Source organism: Pezoporus flaviventris, unplaced genomic scaffold, assembly GCF_033815535.1.
Source record: "Pezoporus flaviventris isolate CSIRO_AGI_PZ_B2104156 unplaced genomic scaffold, CSIRO_AGI_Pfla_v1 ptg000066l, whole genome shotgun sequence".
In the NCBI taxonomy this organism is placed as follows: Eukaryota; Metazoa; Chordata; class Aves; order Psittaciformes; family Psittacidae; genus Pezoporus; species Pezoporus flaviventris.
Genome location: NW_026892614.1, coordinates 22,129,370 through 22,149,692, shown reverse-complemented (window position 1 = coordinate 22,149,692; position 20,323 = coordinate 22,129,370). Strand labels below are relative to the sequence as shown.

At 39.9% G+C, this 20,323-nt stretch overlaps 1 protein-coding gene across 1 annotated transcript; it reads left to right on the top strand.

Moving 5' to 3' along the window:
* The first annotated feature begins 1,129 nt into the window (after positions 1-1,129).
* Positions 1,130-20,235, top strand: PPIL4 (peptidylprolyl isomerase like 4). The gene is made up of 13 exons (XM_061471521.1): positions 1,130-1,281; positions 2,108-2,175; positions 2,277-2,341; positions 4,183-4,300; positions 5,824-5,966; positions 6,320-6,416; positions 6,746-6,862; positions 7,762-7,886; positions 9,723-9,789; positions 10,602-10,713; positions 12,205-12,310; positions 12,909-13,047; positions 18,833-20,235. The coding sequence occupies exons 1-13, from the start codon at positions 1,212-1,214 to the stop codon at positions 19,049-19,051; spliced, it is 1,446 nt and encodes a 481-aa protein (XP_061327505.1). The 5' UTR covers positions 1,130-1,211; the 3' UTR covers positions 19,052-20,235.
* The last annotated feature ends 88 nt before the right edge of the window (positions 20,236-20,323 follow it).

The following is a 20,323-nucleotide window of genomic DNA, read 5'->3' as shown; positions in this document are numbered from 1 at the left end:
CAGAGTCACAAAACCAATAGAGCACTCTAAAACACATGATGGCACAAACAGCATTGAAAACTAGTATGCTATGGAAGCAGAACACAACTTTTCTGCAGTGCACATTCTGGTCCCAGGACCAGCCCACCATGTCTCCAGGAACATAACGCAGCAGGATAGTGAATGAAAAGTGGGCAAATTCCCTACTTGGCTATTTATAAAGGTGCTGTAATATACTGATTGAAATTCCCTACTTGGCTATTTATAAAGGTGCTGATCTGATACTACTATTATTGCTACTTAAAGGGGAGATCCTGCTCTTACCAACCATACATGCACCTCTTCTCCCAGCTGTGCATCCCCATTCTCCCCCTTCCCTAGTTCCTTTTTACTGTATGGTGAAAATTCAGGTCACTAACCTGTCAGGAATTAAGTTCAGCAATAAGAAATAAATTGTTTTCCAACAGATTAGTGACTTGAATTGACTCATTGTGTGACAAGTACCAGAGCGGGATCTGCAAAGAGGCAAAGAGAGCACAGCCTCAAGTGGAAGCTCTGTGCCAGGCAGCAGGACCCCTTGTTTTGAAGGTTAAGAGCCTTTACATTAGTTCAGCTGTAACACATATGCCCAAGAACACTCTGTAGAGGGTTGGCACTCTAGTGTCAGCTGGAAAGGAATAAATTCGATTTGCTTGTGTGTCCTTTCTGTCACCCACAGTAAGCTCTACAGGTTGTGGTCTGACCATGTACTCAACGCAAATATTTGGCCCGTTAATCACTTTATAACCTCCTGTTAATAACTGTGAGGTAAACCCGGTTTTCTCTGACTATACAGTATAAGCACACACCCCTCGTTGGTGAGCACCACTCTCAAAACCTGCATGATCGGCCTCAAAACGTGTACTCTGACAGAGCAGGTTGCTGCTGGGGGAAGTCACGCGGTATACCCTCTTCCCCTTCAGGCAGGCAGGACACCGCGGCAGCCTGCCCCGCTGTCCCCCGCCCTGTTCCCGCTAGAGGGAAGAGGCGTGCAGCCCCCCCAGCAGCCGCGGTGAAGGCCGCAGCACGGCGGCCGGCAGCTCTCAGAGCCGGCTCGGCCCCGGGGCCGACGCACTTGTGGGTGTCCCCAGCCGCGCGGAGAGGCGCTTGCAGCAGAGAGCCTCCGCGCCGGCAGGGGGCGGCCTAGCGAGGGCGGGTTGCGCCGCCGTGCCCTGCGGAAGCGGCTGAGCGTCATGGCGGTGCTGCTGGAGACCACCGTGGGGGATCTGGTCATCGACCTGTACACGGAGGAGCGGCCCCGCGGTAGGAACCGAAGCGGGGTGGAACATACAGATTTTACGGCTGCCATCCGTGCCTGGATGGCGCCTGATCGGTGGGGAAATACCGGGAAATACGGTTAAATAAACCGTAGGGCCTTGCGTTTCGTCGCCGCTTGCTCTCCTGCGGCCGCCGCGAAGCTTCCCCCGGTTTTCCGCTGTGCGGGGAAGGAGAAGGGGGCGCTGGGCTCTTTGCTGGCGTTCTGGCCGCTGGAGGTTGGGGTTGCCGGCACGGCCTCCACAGGGAAGGGGCTTTAAGCGGGTGGTTTCAGTCAGCGGCGCATCTGTCTCCCACCCTGGGTTTTGGGTCTTCCCGTCGGGCCCCAGTCCTGGGATTAGATTCCACCGAGTGCGGAGTCTGCTGTGGCTGTCAGCGGTCCCGCTGCGCAGCTTGTATATACGTGCTTAAAACACTTGGAAGCCTCAGTTGCTGTTGGGAAGCTTTGATTTTTCAAATTATGCCCTTATTATAAATTTAATGTATAGTAATTAAAAGGCAAATATATTCTGAATTGGAAGGCAACTGTGGCCTTTCTTAGGTGTTTAGAAAGAAAGTGTGGAGGAAAAAATGTGTTTCTGTATAAACAGCTGTATTTAGGGTTCTTTGAATCACTAGAGATTGGCTTTAAGAAGGGAGGAAATGTTACCTCTCCTTAGAGCATTTCTCACAGGGTTTATAGGTTGTGCGCTGCTAAGTCTTAGCAAAGACTGTTCCAAAAATACTTTTCCACACGTTGAACTGGCTATCTGTTATATCTGTGCTTATGATATCTGCGGTTTTCTTTAGTAAATGTAGGTGTAATTTCTTACAGCTTGTCTGAATTTTCTGAAGCTCTGCAAAGTCAAGTACTACAACTATTGTCTTATTCATAATGTTCAGGTGAGTATTCTCAATTCCTTTTTATTTTCTTTTTTTTTCTTTTTGTTGCTTTACATTGACAATCATGAGATCAATATCTTGTGTGTTCTGCTTGGTGACAGAGGGATTTTATTATACAAACTGGAGACCCCATGGGAACTGGCCGTGGAGGGGAATCCATATTTTGGTAAGTGAAACTTCTGTGTTACTTAATCGGCAGAGAAGTTGTATGGGGAAATAGGGGTTCCAATTAAATTGTCTTCAGCTCTCTTGGGGTTGAATTACTGACAGGAAGTAAAAATATTGATGTATAAGCTGCTTTGGTTGTCATACCTAAATACTTTTTTTTAATTACTGTGCTGTCTTCAGCCATTCAGATTGCTTTTTTTCTGGGCAGTGTTCTATCTCTGACCTGAAAAGCAAAGTTACAGCTAACAAGTTGTACATGAATTTCTCATTATGTAAAAGTTAAAGCAAATAACTACAGTTTTGGTTTAGTAAGAGAAGTATTGTAATGAAGTGCTCTGCAGAAGGCAAAAGCATTAGCATTAGCATTGTAACATTTTTATTTTTGTAACTTTTATTTTTGTAACATTTAATTGAGCAGGAGGGGAATATAAAGGCTATGTATGATGTCCTCTGTGTACTTAAAGGCAAAGTAATCTTGCTGCTCCAAAAATTTACTTGAGTTGATTTTAGTCATGTTGTACATATGTAAGAAAATCACTTTTCTTTCCTGTTTAAGATGTCAGTTGTCATGCATACTGAAGTAGAAGAAATCATTCAGATGGCTTGGATGGAAGTTAGTGCATATGTTCTGTATGATTCCTTTGAAAGTGTTATTAGAAGGAGAATTAAAATTGCAGAGCAGAACTAAACCTAGAGTGCTGGGGAGCACATTATGCGGAGATAAATAGCTCGGTTTGGACAGAGGCAGCGTTGCTAGACCAGCATTGACCTTTGTAAGGCTGGTCTGTCAGAGCCTCTTAATACAAAACCTTGAACACAAGGATCTGTTGATCACCACTCTGGTGATCCTAGAAGCAGTATATTGTGCTAAGCAGAGCAAGTCTAGGTAGGTAAACTTAGCAGACCTAAGCTGTCTCTGCACATGGGTAGATCAAGTTTATTTTGACATTCTGCTATTTTATAGGGATTTCTCTTCTGAGGCTCATTGGTACAGCAGATAGGGAGGTATAATGTGATGAGAGAGTGGCAGATTCTGTTCTGCTGCTAGCATGGAGAATGGCAGTGTGTCTTTTCTACCTGTTAATTGCTGTTGAAGTCCATGAAATTGGAGTTTCTGTTCTTGCTACTCAGGAAACTGATGCAGGCAAAGTTTAATTTGAATCCTGCCTTCACAGAGGCTTACCATGCTTAGGAAACTGAGTTCAAACACAGCACTGTCCTTAAATTTGAGCAAATGTGTGTCTTGACCTTGCCTCTGTCAGTTATGGAGTGAGACAAAATGAGTGATAATCAGGGTTAGAATTAAAAAATTAAAAAAGAATTTAATAGTTTGCCTGATCCTATGTATGTCAAATTACTGTATACAGTCCTGCCTATATACTGAACTAGGTTTACACATAGATTTAGTGGCTTTCCACTTACTTTGGAATAGAAATTTGTGACATAATTTATTAAACTTTCCAAGCACGGATTAACTTATTTTTGCAGAATTTACTTACCAAAATTCGTGTTTGCTTTATGCCTTAGAAAAATGTTATATACTGCATTTAAAAACGCACAAATACACCGCCCCCCTCAAACACAAAAATCCCCAACCAAACAGAATCAAATCTCAGTGAGATGCCACAGAGACAAAGCTATTGTTCCCTGTAATAACAACTGAATTATGTAAGTGCACAGGTCCAGAAAAATGTGCATAGATGCAATGTAAATTCTGGTTTTACTTGAATGCTATTGTAAAGATGTCCAAGATGTTTTCTTTACTGTTTTACAGCATTTGTTTAGTCTCATTTTTGTAGAATCCATTTGACTTGTAAAATATTTGTTGTATGTTTTCAGCCAACTGTATGGTGATCAAGCTAGATTTTTTGAGGCGGAGAAAGTGCCGAGAATCAAGCACAAAAAGAAGGGAACTGTGTCAATGGTGAACAATGGCAGTGATCAGCATGGATCACAGGTCAGCATACAGTGTTGGAAAGCCTTGGTACACACCTGAGTAACTAAAATGAAAGTTCTTGGTATGGTTATATAAGTGTGCATTAACAATACAATATAAGTTTATAGTCTTATCCCAGTACTGGTATAAAACAGTTTTTGAAAGTGGTTTGTTCCCTTTGCTATTCCCTATTCATGTGCACAAATCTTTTGCTGTAGGTATATTTAAAGCTCTAATCTGTTAGAATATTATTTCTAAATTATTATTTTAGATGTATTGTCACTTTGATACATAAAAAAATGCCTCACTTGTAATATCCATATGTTTTATTTTTAAAAAGAGGTGGGGGTTAGTAATTGAAGAGCAATTAAAAAGCCTATGGGTTTATTCCAGCTAGAGCTTGTAATGCATGGAGTTTATTTTGCTGCTCCCCTGTATTGTATGTATAAAATTGTTTGGGTGGGGAGTTTAGGAGAAAGGAGATGACATTTGTATTTATATGTAAGAATGCAGCCTGCTAGCATATGCACAGTCATATATGAATGAATGCAATTCCCAGAAACATTATTGCAGCTTCTTTAGGAATGAAAAATTCCAGTAAAAAGTTATTTGGAGTTGGCTCACAAATACAATGTAGCTTAACGTAGCCTATGACAAATACTAACAAGTCTTAACTGTATTGGAGAGAATGGGGAGTGAGATGTTAACAGTCAGATTGTAAAGCATGGATGTAGTGGTTATGTTCTGTTATTTGTGCATATCTGCTTCTTCCTTCTTTGTTCATTACCGGCTATCCTCCATCTTTAATTTGTTACCAAATGTTCAGTTTGTATCAATTTTCATAGTTTCAGTTTTGCCCTAAAGCAAAACACCTGATTTGTGTTAGAATACATTTCAGTGCTAGTTCAGTCTGATCTAAGTCAATGCTCCTGTGTGTTCCAGTTCTCTCAATGCTACTGCATTCTGGTTTGGCGGAAGAGACGGGTTGTGATACAAGGGAAGGAACAAAAAAAGTCTGGATAGAATTATATGAAGATAGAACTATGGAAGCTTTGCTAAAATTGTGAAAATGTACCTGCTGAATGCAGTTTGATATACATGTGATTTGAGCTCAGCTCGCTGCTGCCCAGAGGGTAGCATTGCTCTTCATTCTCTCACAGCATCAGCTGTGATGCCTGTTACAAGCTTTTCTGATCCTGCTCAACACACCTACCTGGCAGATAAGTACCTGCTCTTCCTCTGCTGGTCTGGTTTTCTGCCAGGTTACTGAGTCAAACCAATTCAGGGTCCGAAAAGCTGAAGACTGAAGCTCTCGTGGAAGGAGACTTGTGTGGGAGAGCCGTTCTTCCTCAGGCTGTGGCTGCTAGCTGTAGGTTTTCTTCCATCAGCTCATGTTCTCAGAGCTAATGGAAGAAGACTAATCTTCTGCAAAGATCAGGAAGAAGGTTTTTTTTCCCTGACTGATTTCATTGACAGTTGTACCTCTCCTAAAGTAAAACTCAAAACCTGAATTTTTCTTACTTGTTTTATATCTTCTTTTGTAGTTTCTTATTACTACAGGGGAAAACCTGGATTACCTCGATGGTGTGCATACAGTGTTTGGAGAAGTGACAGAGGGCATGGATGTATTGAAGACAATTAATGAAACCTTTGTAGATAAGGATTTTATCCCCTATCAAGATATCAGGTGTGACTGCTCATAACTTCCCTTTTTGAGGAATACATTATCATTAAACAAATTAATCTTTTTTGGAAACTAAATTAATATATAGTGATGTCAGGTGACCTGTACATGGTATCTTAAGTACTCTTTTATTGCAGTATTATTGGTAAAATAAGCATGTACTAAATTAAACAATCATGTAAGAAAATGTGCAACTGTGTTGCCTTTATAAAAGCATCAGTACTAGTATTAACAAGCATACAGTATGTTTGGCTGGAATATAACTGAGAATCAGGGGTACCAGTTTGTTCTTACTTCGGTAAAGAGAGTTTTATTTGCATGTGACTGATGCTGGTCTTGATTTTGTTTTCCATAAGGATAAACCATACAGTAATTTTAGATGATCCATTTGAAGATCCGCCTGGCTTGTCTGTTCCTGATCGCTCACCAGAACCTACTAAAGAACAGCTGGATGTGAGTGTTTATGATAGCTTCTTGGGGTAAAGTGAGGTGTTGAATGTGAGATGGTAGTATAAAAGAGTGTAGAATATCTGACTGAATATGATTGGGCCTGAAAGTTCATACAAAATACATAGTGCCTGAAACGCAACAATAACATCATCTCTCTTTTTTTAATCTAAGTGAAAAAAACAGAATGAGAGCCCATTTCTGCAGAGATGCATGCTTAAGCATTTTTGATATGTTGGGGGTGAGGGAGAAGGTCATCCAAGTAATATTTGGAAAGTAAGAAAGAATTTTTGGCCATGGCTTGATATTAAATAGCTTTTTCCTTAATTTTGCAGAGTGGCAGAATAGGAGCAGATGAAGAAATTGATGACATGAAAGGACGGTCTGCAGATGAAATAGAAGAATTTCAGGCCGAAAAAGAAGCAAAAACTCGTGCCATTCTTCTGGAAATGGTGAACAGCATCTTTCTGCATTTACCTTTTAAATGTTATTCCTGTGTGTGGGCATGTTATATGAAGACTAGGAGAATGTGTACTGTTTATCTTGAAGTTGCTTATCTGGTTATGATGTCATGGCTCAGAATCTGTGAAATGTCTGTGGTACAGTGAAAAGGATTAAGCATGAGCATTGGAGGTGGTTTTCTGATAAAGTGGGTGATACTCTGTTTTGAAAGCCAAGATTAAATGTGGACCAGTGGAGGCTTTATAAAAACTTGCTAGAAATGCACCCAATTAAAAAAACCCCATAACATACATAGTATGCTGCTGAATTATCTATAATCCTGAAAAAGGTTTAGCATGTGTGAGAGAGAGCTGAACTCATTAGTGATAATCTCTTCCCAGTACATACAGTGGCATTGCAGTTGCATTGTTAATGTGACAGCAGTCTTCCTTCCATGGGATTACTTGAATTTAACATTGATTAACTTTATGTTCTTCCTTAAAAATGATGTTTAGTAACTGCTGGTAGTTGTAAACTCTGTATAGTAACAAAACCTGTGAAGAGGCTTTGAAGTCTGTCTTTTTTTTTTTTTTTAAAGAAAAAAAAACACAGACCCTGTTGAAGGATGAATCTCGCACACTTCTTTACAACTACCAAATTCAAATTTAGGGTGAATAGTTTCTAGCAGAGGCTAATACCAAGGTCAGTCCAGTGTTGCAGAAGATCTGCTCTTGTTCTGCGGCAGCAGCGGTGGGGCTGATAACCTGTTTTCCAGATAAAGTTAATGTTTCATTTTGTGACAGGAAAGTGTCTTGAAATCATACGAAAAGATATGTTGCCACTGTACTTGTGGCACTAAAATGTAGAGCTTTAGGCAGAAGTGATGAAATTCTTTTTCTGTATGGCACAGGTGGGAGACTTACCAGATGCAGAGATCAAGCCACCAGAAAATGTGCTGTTTGTTTGTAAACTGAATCCTGTGACCACAGATGAAGACTTAGAGATAATATTTTCACGATTTGGTCCCATTAAAAGGTAATTGTAGAAGAAAAAAGAAAACCTTCTGTGTGGAAGCTGAAGTTGATTCCTTCCAATCTGTTTAGGTTTGGCTGTTAAGTAGTGTTCTGCCGTCTCCAGAGACTTATGCTGTGACTGCATGTATTTGGATAGAGACCATAACAACGGCAATACAAAGTCAGATGAATATCCTGTCCTAGCAGTGGTTTTAAGTGAGAGCCTGGGGAAGTGTAGGAGCAAGGAAAGCATATGATACTCTCCCCAGCCCCCATCTTCTCCCTCCTTTCAGCAGTTTTTATCTCAGATGCTACATGAGCTAGGTACAGTCTCTGGATTTTTCTTTCCATTGGAGTATGTATGGTTTGGCATAAAGCAGGAAACATTTCTAGCATCTGATACACTTCTTATTAAGATGTTCCTCATTCCTGCTGCCTTTTTCAGTTTTGAACTTGACTTGTAGTAGTTTCAGTTGATTCCTCCTAGTACTGGTATCAAAAGACATGATGGACAGTGAAACTTACTTTCCTACACCTCTCTATTCTATATGCTGAAGTCATCTTTTTTTCTTGCTAAGAGTACTGGCCTAAATACTCATGCTTTGCACAGGCATTTTCCTGATTTTGTTTTCTCAGCTTTTTTTCCATTCTTTTGTTTTTTGTCTCAGGATGAGAGACCAGAATTGTTAAAGAAATTGCAGCTATACAGTGGCACAGTGGTATTCTCTGCTTTGTTCTCAACTCCTTTTCTAGTTAATGCACAATTAGCTTATTTTGTTTCTAAAAGCACAATCGGGATTTCTGCCCCCCTCCACGCTCATCTTGTTGCATTTATCTGTGTTGAACACGGTTTGCTATCTTGTTTTTCAGTTGGTCTCCTAGGAACTTTGTGCACTTTTTTCAGTCTTCGCCACCTTTAGCAATTTAGTGTCATCAGCAAATTCCACTGGTGACCTCTTTACTTTCTCAGTGAGAAATAACTGTTTATTCTTATCTGGGCTTTCACATGTTTATCAATGCAAAGATGTGTCTTCCACCATTGCTGCTTAGTTTTCCCAAAAGCCTTTGGTGCAGGGGTTTATTAGAATTTCCAGAGTTATTTCAAAAGACTGCATCAAATAGATCATCATCGCACATAAGCATATTGACTCTTTCAGAGAAATTCATTTAGATTTATTCAGATGGTCCTGAGTAGGTCCTGCTCATTCAAGTGCATGCTAATTCTGTTCTGCATTGAACTTCTACCAATTTGTGCACTACAGGCATATAGGCCTGGTTTTTTTTGTTCCCATTTTGCACCTACTGATGGAATACTTCAAGCTTATTATTTTTGCCCAGTTAACTGTCTGGTAAGATCGTGACTAAAGAGGTGCTTGTTAAGAAGAGAAAGTTTGTCACATGATATCTGTTCAAACTTTCCTTAAATGATTGAGAAAACAGAATGTGACATTTCTTGTCATGCATTAATACAAAATTAATGCAAAAAATAAATAATGAACAGTAATGGTGGAAGATAGGTTTTCTGTCATTAATCAGAAATTCATCCTTAGTTCAGTACCTCATGTTAACCACTTGTGAGGTAAGTGTAATAATTACTCAAGTGATGTCACATGGATTTTTTTCTGTGTAGATACCCCCACATCAGTAGGGGGCTCAGAATCCAGTGCTTTAATACCTTCAAGGGGTTTCGTGGTTGGTTTGGGTTTGTGTTAGGGTTTTTTGTGGATTTTTTGGTGTTTTTTTCTTTTGTTGTGGTAGTTTGGTTTTGTTTGCTACTCTCCCTTTTAAGCAGTGCTTGCCTATCCTATGTGTTTTGCTCCGACAGCATTGACATTTTAATTTCTTATCCATTTTTCAGCTGTGAAGTAATTAGAGACTGGAAAACTGGCGAATCTCTCTGTTACGCTTTCATTGAGTTTGAAAAGGTATGTTTTTTTAGGTATGCTTTCTGTAGGTCCTGCTTATAAAAGTTCAGTTTTGGTCAAGTGTGGGGTAGCTAATATTTTCTCATGCTGATCTAGTTATAGAAGTTGTAGGTCCTAAATGAGGCAAATATGTGAGTCTTTCTCTATTCAACTGAGCAATACAAATGTGTTGTTCTCAGGTTGTCTTGAAACCAGTGGGAGGGGAGCAGGTCCCTTTTTTCCCCAGAGCATATTGGGACTTTGAAGAGTTAAAGAAGGGAATGCTAGGAGAAAAGGCATGCTGCATAAGGAGAGGAGGGATTTATGGAAGAAGGTAGATCAGCTTGTACAGTAGTGCCCTATATTGTGCTTGTAAATTATGTTTGCTTTTATCAATATGCTGCTCTTACAGTGAGATTGATAATGAAAGTTCTCTTGGTGTTGCACAGCTTCTTGTTTTTATCTGTTAATCTCTGTGAAGAATACTAGAAAACACTGGAAAAGTTTCTCACTTTTCTTTAGCCTACTTATATGCTTAAAGTGGACCTTTTACTAGTTGTTCTCTTCCTTAGTTTTCTGACTATATTACATGTGCCAAACTTTGCTGGATTGGCAAATTTGAAAAAAAAATGAGCTGAACTAAAGAATTGGAGTTTGAAATGACATTTGGACAAAGCATAACTGTTTCTTCTGAAATGGCACAGTACAAGAACTGCTGTGCTTTTTAGAAAGAAATGTATGCCATTGAGCAGTTGGATTCGTGCTTAAGCTCTTCAGTAAATATTCCTGTGAAATAATCATGACTCAAAGTTTTCTGGAAACATTAATATCAGGAGGAAGACTGTGAGAAAGCCTACTTCAAAATGGACAATGTGCTGATAGATGACAGACGAATACATGTGGATTTTAGCCAGTCTGTTGCAAAGATTAAGTGGAAGGGAAAAGGTAGGTACACTTGTGATTCTTTGGCCCTCATGACTTGATATGCCATGACTTCTAAACTCTTAAGTATTATACAAAAGTGAAGCAACTGTTACAAGTTTAAATCATCTCATCTTCAGGAATATAAATTTTTGCGGTACTGTAATAAAGAGAGCTCTTTGCTTGTTCCGTAAGAAAGAGTGGAAGGGTTTACTAGTTACATTAGGGTTGCATTGCCATGGGTTACCTTTTTATCAGATGTATTTTTGCCACTAAATCATTTGTTCCTCTCAAGCTTTAAAAGGGATGTGTTTCGATATTACTTCCTAGCAAAATAATATGGCAGTACATTGTTACTTTCTAGTTTCTTTATTCACTGTATGAGGCTTGGGTGTATACAAGAAAAAGTCAGTATCCAGGTCAGGGATTTCCCTTGTAGGTCAAGTGTATTGCATAGCAGGCTATATGTTATAAAAACCCGATTTCAGATATTTGAGGATGTTCTGGGAGGAAAAAGATGGTGGGAGAGGTGGTTGCAATGGTTACTTGGCTCTCGGGAAGTGAGGAAAACACTGTTCCTGGAGAGATAACTCTGCACTGCAGTGGTGAAGTTCTTGCGTGTCTTTGCCTAAAAATGGAGTCAGCTCTCAGTTGTTTGCATACGATTTGTCCAGCCTGGGGACTGGTCATGGGCACTGAGGTACTGGAACTTCTCTTTCACAGAGCTAAGATGACTTTGTAATCTATACCGTACTCTACTGTGTGTCCTGTACTAACTGACTGCATGGAAAACGTTTCTACATCTGGGTAACATAGGTCTAAAATGCCCTAAATATTGTGAAGCTAACTATATTGTCATCTTGCTGTGCCTATGTGGTACTCCAAAAATGACCTAGGAGGAAGCATTGTCCTTCCACCTGCAATAGCTATTTCTGATCTAGACAGGTAATGTTGCAGATTTAAGTATGACCGTGAGATGGCAGTATGTTGCTGTAGAATAGTTTATTAATCTGTGCGTGAGCTGTTACTTTTCAAGTGAATGGATAGAAAACAAAACCTGTTACACCCCCTTTTAAATCAATGACATTTTATTATTTCCCATTTGAATTCTTATGCTGTAAACCATCTTGGAGGTTTCCCTTTTTGTGCAGCCCAGTGCAAAAAGTCATTTAATAGAACAGTCTGTGTGCTTTCATGGTAACAGAATTTTAAGTAGTGGGACATCAAAATGCGACTAAACCAGTTGCTGAGTCCTGTTTTGTGATCATGTTCATGTGTTGTCTCCACTGGTCATGAGTGAGAAGAAAACACGTTTAATGGGATCTGCAAGCAAGGGAAGGACCAAAAATTAACAATGTGTCCTACTCTCTTCTACTCTGTTACCCAGATGACAGTGTTGTTTCTGGAACTGTATGGTTATCAAGAGCCCTTAATTAATATGCAGAACCTAACGATAGGTATGGGTCTTGATTGTTTTTTAGTTGGAGTGAATTGAATATATTTTCCTGTGGACAGGTGGGCAGTATACCAAGGATGATTTCAGAGAGTATGAAAAGGAATGTGAGAAACCTTCAAAACCTTCAAACCTTGCTCTGAAAGAGAAGGTAAAACCAAAGCAGGAGTATCCTTTTCTGGCCAAAGGTGTTTTTTAAACTAAGTAGTTTATGAAAACAGCCTGGAAAAGACTTCTTGCTCTTAAAGCTTGCCAATTTGGGGTTTGAGGTGGAATTAAGCATTTTGCGTTTTTCATTTGATGACTTTGCTGAATTCAGTTAAATCAGAATGTGCTGTTTCACTTCTGTGTTCGTGCAGGTAAATCACATTCCCAGTCTATAGCCTGTGGAGTGACATAGGCGTAACAGAGTTCTAAGTAAGCAGCATCCAAAACAATACCACAGTCGTAACTAAAACATGCACTGACGTTATAATTTGGTTGTGGTAAGCTTGAGAGAAAAAAAGACAGTAGCTTGTTCAAATGTCCACAGGCAGAAGAGAAAAGAGAATTGGGATCTGACTGTACTGTTCAACAGGACAGAATTCAGTCATTTTAGCACACCTGTATTTTTTGTCAGCGGGTACAGTCATGTTCTGACTGAAATACGTGGCAAGTCTTGGTAAAACCTGGTCTGATAAACAGGGATTTGCTTGCTTCACGAGCTTTTATGTTCTGGTATCAGTTGATACTGAGTAACAGATCTGTCCTTAACCAGCGCCATCAGTGCCAAGTATGACCTTGTGCTGGATGAGGATATAGAAGAGTCTCAAACAAGTCAGTCGCACTCAGCTAAAAAACAAAAAAAGAAAAGGCACCACTACTCTGAAGATGAAGAGGAGGACAGGAGGACCAAAAAATCTAAGGTATTTACCTCTTCATGCATTAACTTTATATCTGTTCATTGTTCTCTTCATAAGAGAAGCCAGGAAAAAAGTCTGATATTGAGCTGAGCACATGGTGTGCAAAGTCCTGAAAAATACACCAATTGTAAACATACAGAAGGTTGATGTTAGCGTCTGATTATGAAAGAGTCTTTCCAGATCTTCCTGGACTTTTGAAGCTTTGGCATGTCTGAAGGCTTTTTGCCAAAACGTCCTGAAGAGGCAGTGTAGCCTCTCATAAAGTTGGAGCTCTATAGCACTTTGAACCTGATTGCATATTCACAGTAGTTAATCATCTTTCACAAATGCAAACTATTCCTCATTTTCTTGCCAGACCAGTGTGAGTTGGCTTTTTCCCACATGGAATCAGAAACACAATCTCTTTTCGTTATCTTTTTCTATTTTTCCTTAACTGTTTTGGAAGCATTTGTGTAAAATCTGTATGTGGGTTTGCTCACATCTGTACTGTGTGAACATGTGCTGCTATGGGACTAGGGCTGTGGAGGAGATCATCAGAAGACAGTAGTTTTGGCATTCACTGGTTCCACTGGAGCCTGTCAGGTCAGCATTCTCACATTTCCTGTGAATTCAGGATAGTCAAGATGTTGATGTTTCATGGAAATGATGTCTGCAATGATGAAGTGGAGGGTTAACCCCCACTGAAGAGCGAGCATTAGGGAGAATTGAGCTAAACTGAAAAACAAACCCCAGTATTTTAACAATGCAAGCTTTATGAGTGAGAGCAAGGCTGTCTTCTAGCAACTTTGCAGAAAGTGGTAAGGTTCCAGCCACAGTAAATAAAGCCATTGTCCTGGCATGAGTTTTGAGTGCTGCTTTAATTTCTGCGTACAGAGAGCATACATGGTTCTGTTGTCCCATTGCATCACTTCTTGCTGTGATGCTAAAAAATAACTTTTCTCATGAACATTAGTGATTCCATTTTTTCAGTGCCACCAGTGAGCCCTATTGCTCATTCATGGTACCAGTCTTTTTGTCACTGTTTGCGTACTAATTCTGTTGGGATCCTTTGGGTGGAGGGGAGGGACCTGTTCAGATAATTAAAGTCTCAATTGGAGTATACACATAGAATAGGTCTGGGCTAATGTTGGTTTAGACTTCCTCCCATTGTTTTGGCCAATAGACACTGTGGTTTTAACATTCTTGAAACAGGTATTTCTGGAAGTAATCTTTGTCCTTGATGGTTCAGAAATTACATGCCTGGAAATGGCTGGTCATGAGTTACCAGCAGAGAACATTTAGAAGTCATTGAGGTGTCTCCACCCCTGCAGGTGCTACAGCAAGCACTAGCAGCAGCAGCAGGCTGTTAACCTTCGCTGTAGTTATTTCAAGGGGACCGTGGAGCACATTAGCAGTGGATTTCATAGCATGGAAATACAAAGACAAGAAGGATTCCTGGTGCTACTTCCAGGTTCTAGAAGAGAGTATTTTCTAGTGCTTCACTCTGTGATCTCTTCAGTGTCTCTGTATATCTTTTTGTGATGTAGTCATCTGCTCCTATTGTGGCTTGTTCCTGGGTCTGCTGCTGCATCATCTTCTTTCCTGCTTCTTTCCTCTCTGTTCCTTATCTTTACCCATTTTGGTGTAGATAGCTGAGCCTTCTTACACCCAAAATCACAGGTGAATGCTTACATCTATTCTCTGTTGGCAAGCAACATAGTTCCCTTGTGGAGCTGTGAATATTAATTTCTGGGAAGAACTTCATTTTTCTCTGTATCCGCACTTGAATGTTCCCATTAGTGTGTACTGTATACTGTGTACATACTGGGCAGTATGTACTCAGTCTCATTTAGAGATTCAGCAAGTGCTTTTGGCATGACCCTCCAGATTAAATCCGCAGGCAGTTTACCTGACAAATCCTGTTTAGCATATATGAAATGTAAATTTTTTTTTTATTTAAATTTTACTTCTAATCTGGGCATAATCTGGGGAACTGGTACAAGACCATGGGGAGGAAGCATGTTCTTGAGGCAGAGTATGCTCAGTGTGAATAACTGAGGCCAGCACAAAGTATAATGGTATGGAAGGTTCTTTGATGAATGGCAGCATTTTTTATATAGGCAAACAAGGCATTTCACCGTAACCCTATTTTAGGCATATTAGAATATATTTGAGGTAAGAATTTTAAAATTAAACAACAGCAGACCTTCTGCAATTGATTGGCCAGAAACCACAGTAGTCATGCTTTCATATAGAAACTTCCACCTTAAGCCCCTTCTGTGGCAGAGATTGTAATTAACAGAGAACAAGGCCTTACAATGAGAAGTTCTGGCAACTGAAAGTGGAATTCATTCTACCGGCTCCACCTCTGACTTGAAGGGGATTTATTTTCTGAATAGTTTCCATGAAGTTGAGTGGTTTTTCTATTCTCTTGCTGTTTTGTTTTTGGTTTGGTTTTTTTTTTTATTTAGTAGATTTTGACTCATCTTTTTTTTTAGTCTGCCAGCTGTTTCCTGAATCTTCAGTCTCTGTGTTGATGTTTTAAGAATATATTTTTGAATCTTGTGCTGTTTGACTTGATTCCAGAGGGTAGACAAGGTAGGGTGTTGTGGCTTCCTTCTGGTAGGTAACAGGTTGTGGGTCTGGAGCACAAGGCTGGACTACCTTTAGGTTTATGAATAAGATTTAGTAGAGGTTTTTGAATACAGGGCATGCTTCTCCTTGAGATCTGTATTATGACTTTGTTCCCTTTCCAGTTTTCTCTGTGTTTTTTTTGCTCCTTGGATCTTTTTATTTTTGGATAACTGGATCTGTGGAGTATAGCACAATGCAGAGGATTTTTCAGGTTTCGGTAGTGCATGGTGTTGCCAGAGATAGTGATTTTTCTAGTTTCAGTTCCCGGCTCTTACTGCTTATTGGACACTCTTTCTATTTAGTGTCAAGTTTGATCAAAATCTCCCTCCTGAAAAGGCCGTCTCTATTTGCTCCTTTTAATTTTTAAACTAGTGTGTTTAATGTATGTAGAGGTGGCATATTTATTCTACTTTTGTGGTCATGGCATTTCTAGCTGGTTTACCTGCAGGTACTGTTTGACAATTTACTGCTTTTGGCCAAGTAGTTACGAACTTCCAGAGAAGTATCTTTTCCTCTTTTGATATTTCCTTCCTTGTGAGTGTTCACGAGCACAGTGCTGGGTTAAGGTTTGGAGTGATCATAACTTACTCATTGACTGATAAGAGGCTGTGATCTTGGATTGAGAAATATGAACTTCAGCAGGAAGAGAGAGCCTGTTTTTAAGTAGGAATCTTTTTCTTCTTCTGCCAGTGGCAAAACAGCATGTTCCTGACTTGGATAGGGCATAAAGGATTTGATTTAAAAATACTGTTATTTTTAGTAACTTCGAGTGTTAACACCATTGGTCTTTTTCTGTGCCAAAGACTCCAAAAGAGTAAAATTGTATTTAAGGGGAAAGGTAACCGATTGGGGCAGGGACTAAGATGCAGTTCATTCTACTAATTCAAATTACTGCCTCCTTTTAATTTACACTGTGGTCATATTAGCTACTGTGTTGACCTTGTGGTATTTTCAGACTTGCCCTGAACATCTGTACCTTAAATGTTTCTGTGAAGGTCATTGTGCATAGCTAGCTCCGTGCTCATATGACTTCTTTTAAACCTTTCAGCAAGTTGCCCTTTTGTATGGCATTCAACAGGGGCTATTTGTCTGTTACTTTCAAGTCTTCACTAATCTGTTCCCTGCCCTGACTTGGCTGGTAGCATGTCTGCAGGGTTGGTTTGCTAGGTTTTCCAGCTGAGTCCTGTTCTGCTTTTCTCTTGTTTCTCCCATGTGCTGGGAGGAAGCTTCAGCAACAAACTATCAAGAAGGCAGCAGTGCACCAAGGCCAGTGCAAGCAGTGCCCAGCAGTAGTAGAAATTCTTGGTTGTGTTGATAAGGATGAAATCTGTGATTAGTGATGTGTTGATCCAGGTGGGTTATGTTGCTCCTTGTAACTGGTATTTCAGCATTATCTATGCAATTCTAAGAGGTAGTGTTTGCTCTGGGAATCATCCTGGTCTCTGTCTCCCTGGATAAAAGCTCTGCTTGGAGTTGAGTTTTTTGCTATTCTTCTAAATAAACTAAGTTAGCTTGTCTGTACATGCAGTACAGGTTTTAGCCATACAGTTGTGAACGCTGCTGTCAAGAGTGCATGTTCACAAAAATGAAAGTTGTATCTGAAATGAAGAAACAAATATTGTATAATTGCAGACATTTTTCGTAGTTCATACCAATCTGTGTTTAACACTGGTATTATTAAAATCCCATAAAACAGTATCTGCCCTGATACAGTCACCTGATACCAAACTTGAAGGTGATTGTGCCTTCAAAACAGAAGTACCTGCCACTTTCTTAATAGCAAGTTGTATGCATATTTTTCCTCAGGATTCTGAAGCTCCCTCCTTTACCTGAATAATAAAAACAAACTAGTTTTTAGTAGTGCTTGAAATGTTAATTCACATGTCAAAACTCAGCATTGTGTATTAATTCTTTAGAGTTCCTTGAAATGAAATGGCAACTTTCTAAATGGTTTTTATCATTTTACTTTTAAAACTGCTGTGATGCTGTGGCTTGTAGAGGTGTTGGTGTCTCCACACAGTCATTTTAGCATATTGCCCTAATCTTGTTAGTGTGACATTTCACAATCTGAGTAATGGGGCCATCGTTCCTTCATTTACTATACACTGGTTTCATACTGTCTGCCTAGGGCAACACAAAAAGCAGGTGTCCTACTGACAGCCATTCCCCCTTTGTTAAACAAACTTCATTTCTCTCTGGAGCAAATACATTCTGTGCACTGAGCCACCCAGTCAACATTCTTGGTGACAACATGCAGAAAGCCAGGGAAATTCAGAATTTCCTCAGTTTTGGCTACCTGAACTCACAGCATTTTTTTTTTTTTTCCATGAGTTTTTGTGTGTGTGAGCTCAAACCCCATTACCATTTGTGGTACATACTGTTGGTCTCTCCTTCTTAGGCCATTTAAATTAGATAGGCTTGAACCCCTTAGAGTTTACTATATCTGAGTGTATTCCTATATGTTTTCTGTATGGGTCTTTCTCAGCAGCCTGCAAAATGCAACTGATTTTTTCATTAATTTGTTATTTCCATTTCAACTCCTACACCTTGTGTTACTGGTTGACAGTACATTTAAAAGGATTGGATTCATCATGCTGAATTTCTTGTGGACTTCTAGCTTCAGGGAAGAGATTTGCATGTATGAGGTTTCTGTAATGGTGTTGTTAATTTTTCTGAGGCCTAGAATTTAGGCCATTGAGGATTATTACAGGCAGTCTTAGAAAGTGTTCTGCATCTTCATAGTACTGGAATGCCTGTGAGGCTTGAACCAAAATCTATGATGGAAGTACTTGCATTGCGCAGATAAGAAGTCGCAATTCAAATCTGGCTTAGAAGCTCATGTGATGCTTATGAAGAGTTTGACAATATCCATCTGAGTTGAATCTCTGGTATAACCAGTTTTCACTAAAGCTCCTTAGGAAATACAAGCAGCAGTATGCCTAGCAGCCATGCTTTTTTCCATAAAAGCTGGCAAAAACTTTAGACCTGTCTTCTTCATATAGTTACAGTGGGGGTTTTTATGTGTTATCTTTTCACATCATGGATGTGAATGTATTCCAGAAAGTACCAGTCTTAGCTAAGGAACCAGCTTTGCCTGACTTCTAGTTCTCTTCATGCCTTTCTGTATTTACCCCTTTTGTCTGTAACTTGCATATCTATCCAATTCCTTTTACAGGATTCTGAGCGTAAGCATGAAGGAGAACGCTGTAGAGAGAAGATGAGGAGCGAGAGGAAAGACAGGCATCGGAGTCGCAGCCGATCTCAAGAGAGAGACTATTCTTACAGTAAACAAAAAGACAAATACAGAGAGGACTTCCGAGTAAGAGACTGGGACAAAAAAGCAGACAAACCCAGAAGTCCTAAGAAATCAAAAGAGAGGTCCAAGTACAGATGAAGGATAAGGAAAAGAGAGAGGGAACTAAAATGTGCTTCTTTCCAGCATTCCCAATATTCTCTTAAATGGATGTGCACTTACTGGATAAAAGCAGTTGCCTTCTGTTGGCAGCTTGGCCTTACAATTCTGTGTTGGAGTAAGCCTTGATGCCAAAAAGGTGGTTTCAATAAAGTATTTCATGTTAGTGGAATGGTTTGAGTCTCCAATAAAGAATGTTGTCTAAAGCCATTGGGAAACATAACCATGCACTAATGAGTGAATTACCTTTCTCCACTGTGAAGAGATGTGCAGGACATACCTTCTTTCTACAAAGAAGTTGTATTTACCTTTCAGCAGTTTCAGATGCTATGGTAGTGAGTGTGATAGAAGACCTGAGGAGACAGAAATGTGCTGTGCACCCTCCTTCCAAAAGGTGGGCAGGTACCATTTGTACTCAACACTCTTTATTTCCTTCCTTTAAAAGTATGTGCTTCTGGATGGTTTAGTCCCATCAGCAATGTTTGCTGATACCACTGTGTAGCAGTGGTTAAAGGCACTGAAGTACTGCCATGCTGATTGCAGGGGCCATGGAATTGCTGCACCATGCTAAGGCAATTGCACTTACTTGATCACATGTTTGTAGGTCACTTGGCTGTATGGTGTTGCTGGAGGATGCCTCTTAGAACTGAGGTTCACTTGATACTTGTCCATCTGTAGTCACTGTTAAAGATCTGGACTCTGCAATGTCAGGGGGATCCAGCTGCTATGATGTCAGGGAGGTTAGGGGGAGAAAGGTAAGAAAGAAAATAGTCATTAGCAGAGTTAGCAGAAAAGCAGAATGTGTAACTTGGATTGTATTTGCCAAACCTAGATGGGATTAATTTTCAAGTTTTGTGGCAGAAGTAAGTCAGTTAATAACTCTTAATCTACAGAGGAACACAAGTGATGTTATCAGAGCTTGGGTCTTAGTGAAAGTTGGCAGAGTCTTAAATGTCTGATTTTCTCCCCACCATTTAAACAGTGTATACACACAGTTTAAGAAAATGCATGTCCTCCTTTTCATCTCCAGAAGAGGAGAGATTTGTATTGTTAGGAGGGGAGGGGACATGTCAGGAATAGTAGTTGTCTTTCCTTCCCACCCATGGAATGTGTGATGGCTCAGGGGCAGCCTGCTTTGATGAATAAATTTAACTTTTTCCTTTTGTGATTGTGGTTTTTTTCCCTGTTCCTTGCTGTAGTGTCTGATTGTAATAAGATTTTATAGCTTGATACCTGTTACTGGAACATGATCTG

Coding starts and splice junctions, on each gene's coding strand:
- PPIL4 (XM_061471521.1), top strand. CDS start 1,212: ATGGCGGTGCTGCTGGAGACCACCGTGGGGGATCTGGTCATCGACCTG. Junction 2,342..4,182: donor GGAGGGGAATCCATATTTTG/GTAAGTGAAACT, acceptor GTATGTTTTCAG/CCAACTGTATGGTGATCAAG. Junction 12,311..12,908: donor AAGGTAAAACCAAAGCAGGA/GTATCCTTTTCT, acceptor CAGCGCCATCAG/TGCCAAGTATGACCTTGTGC.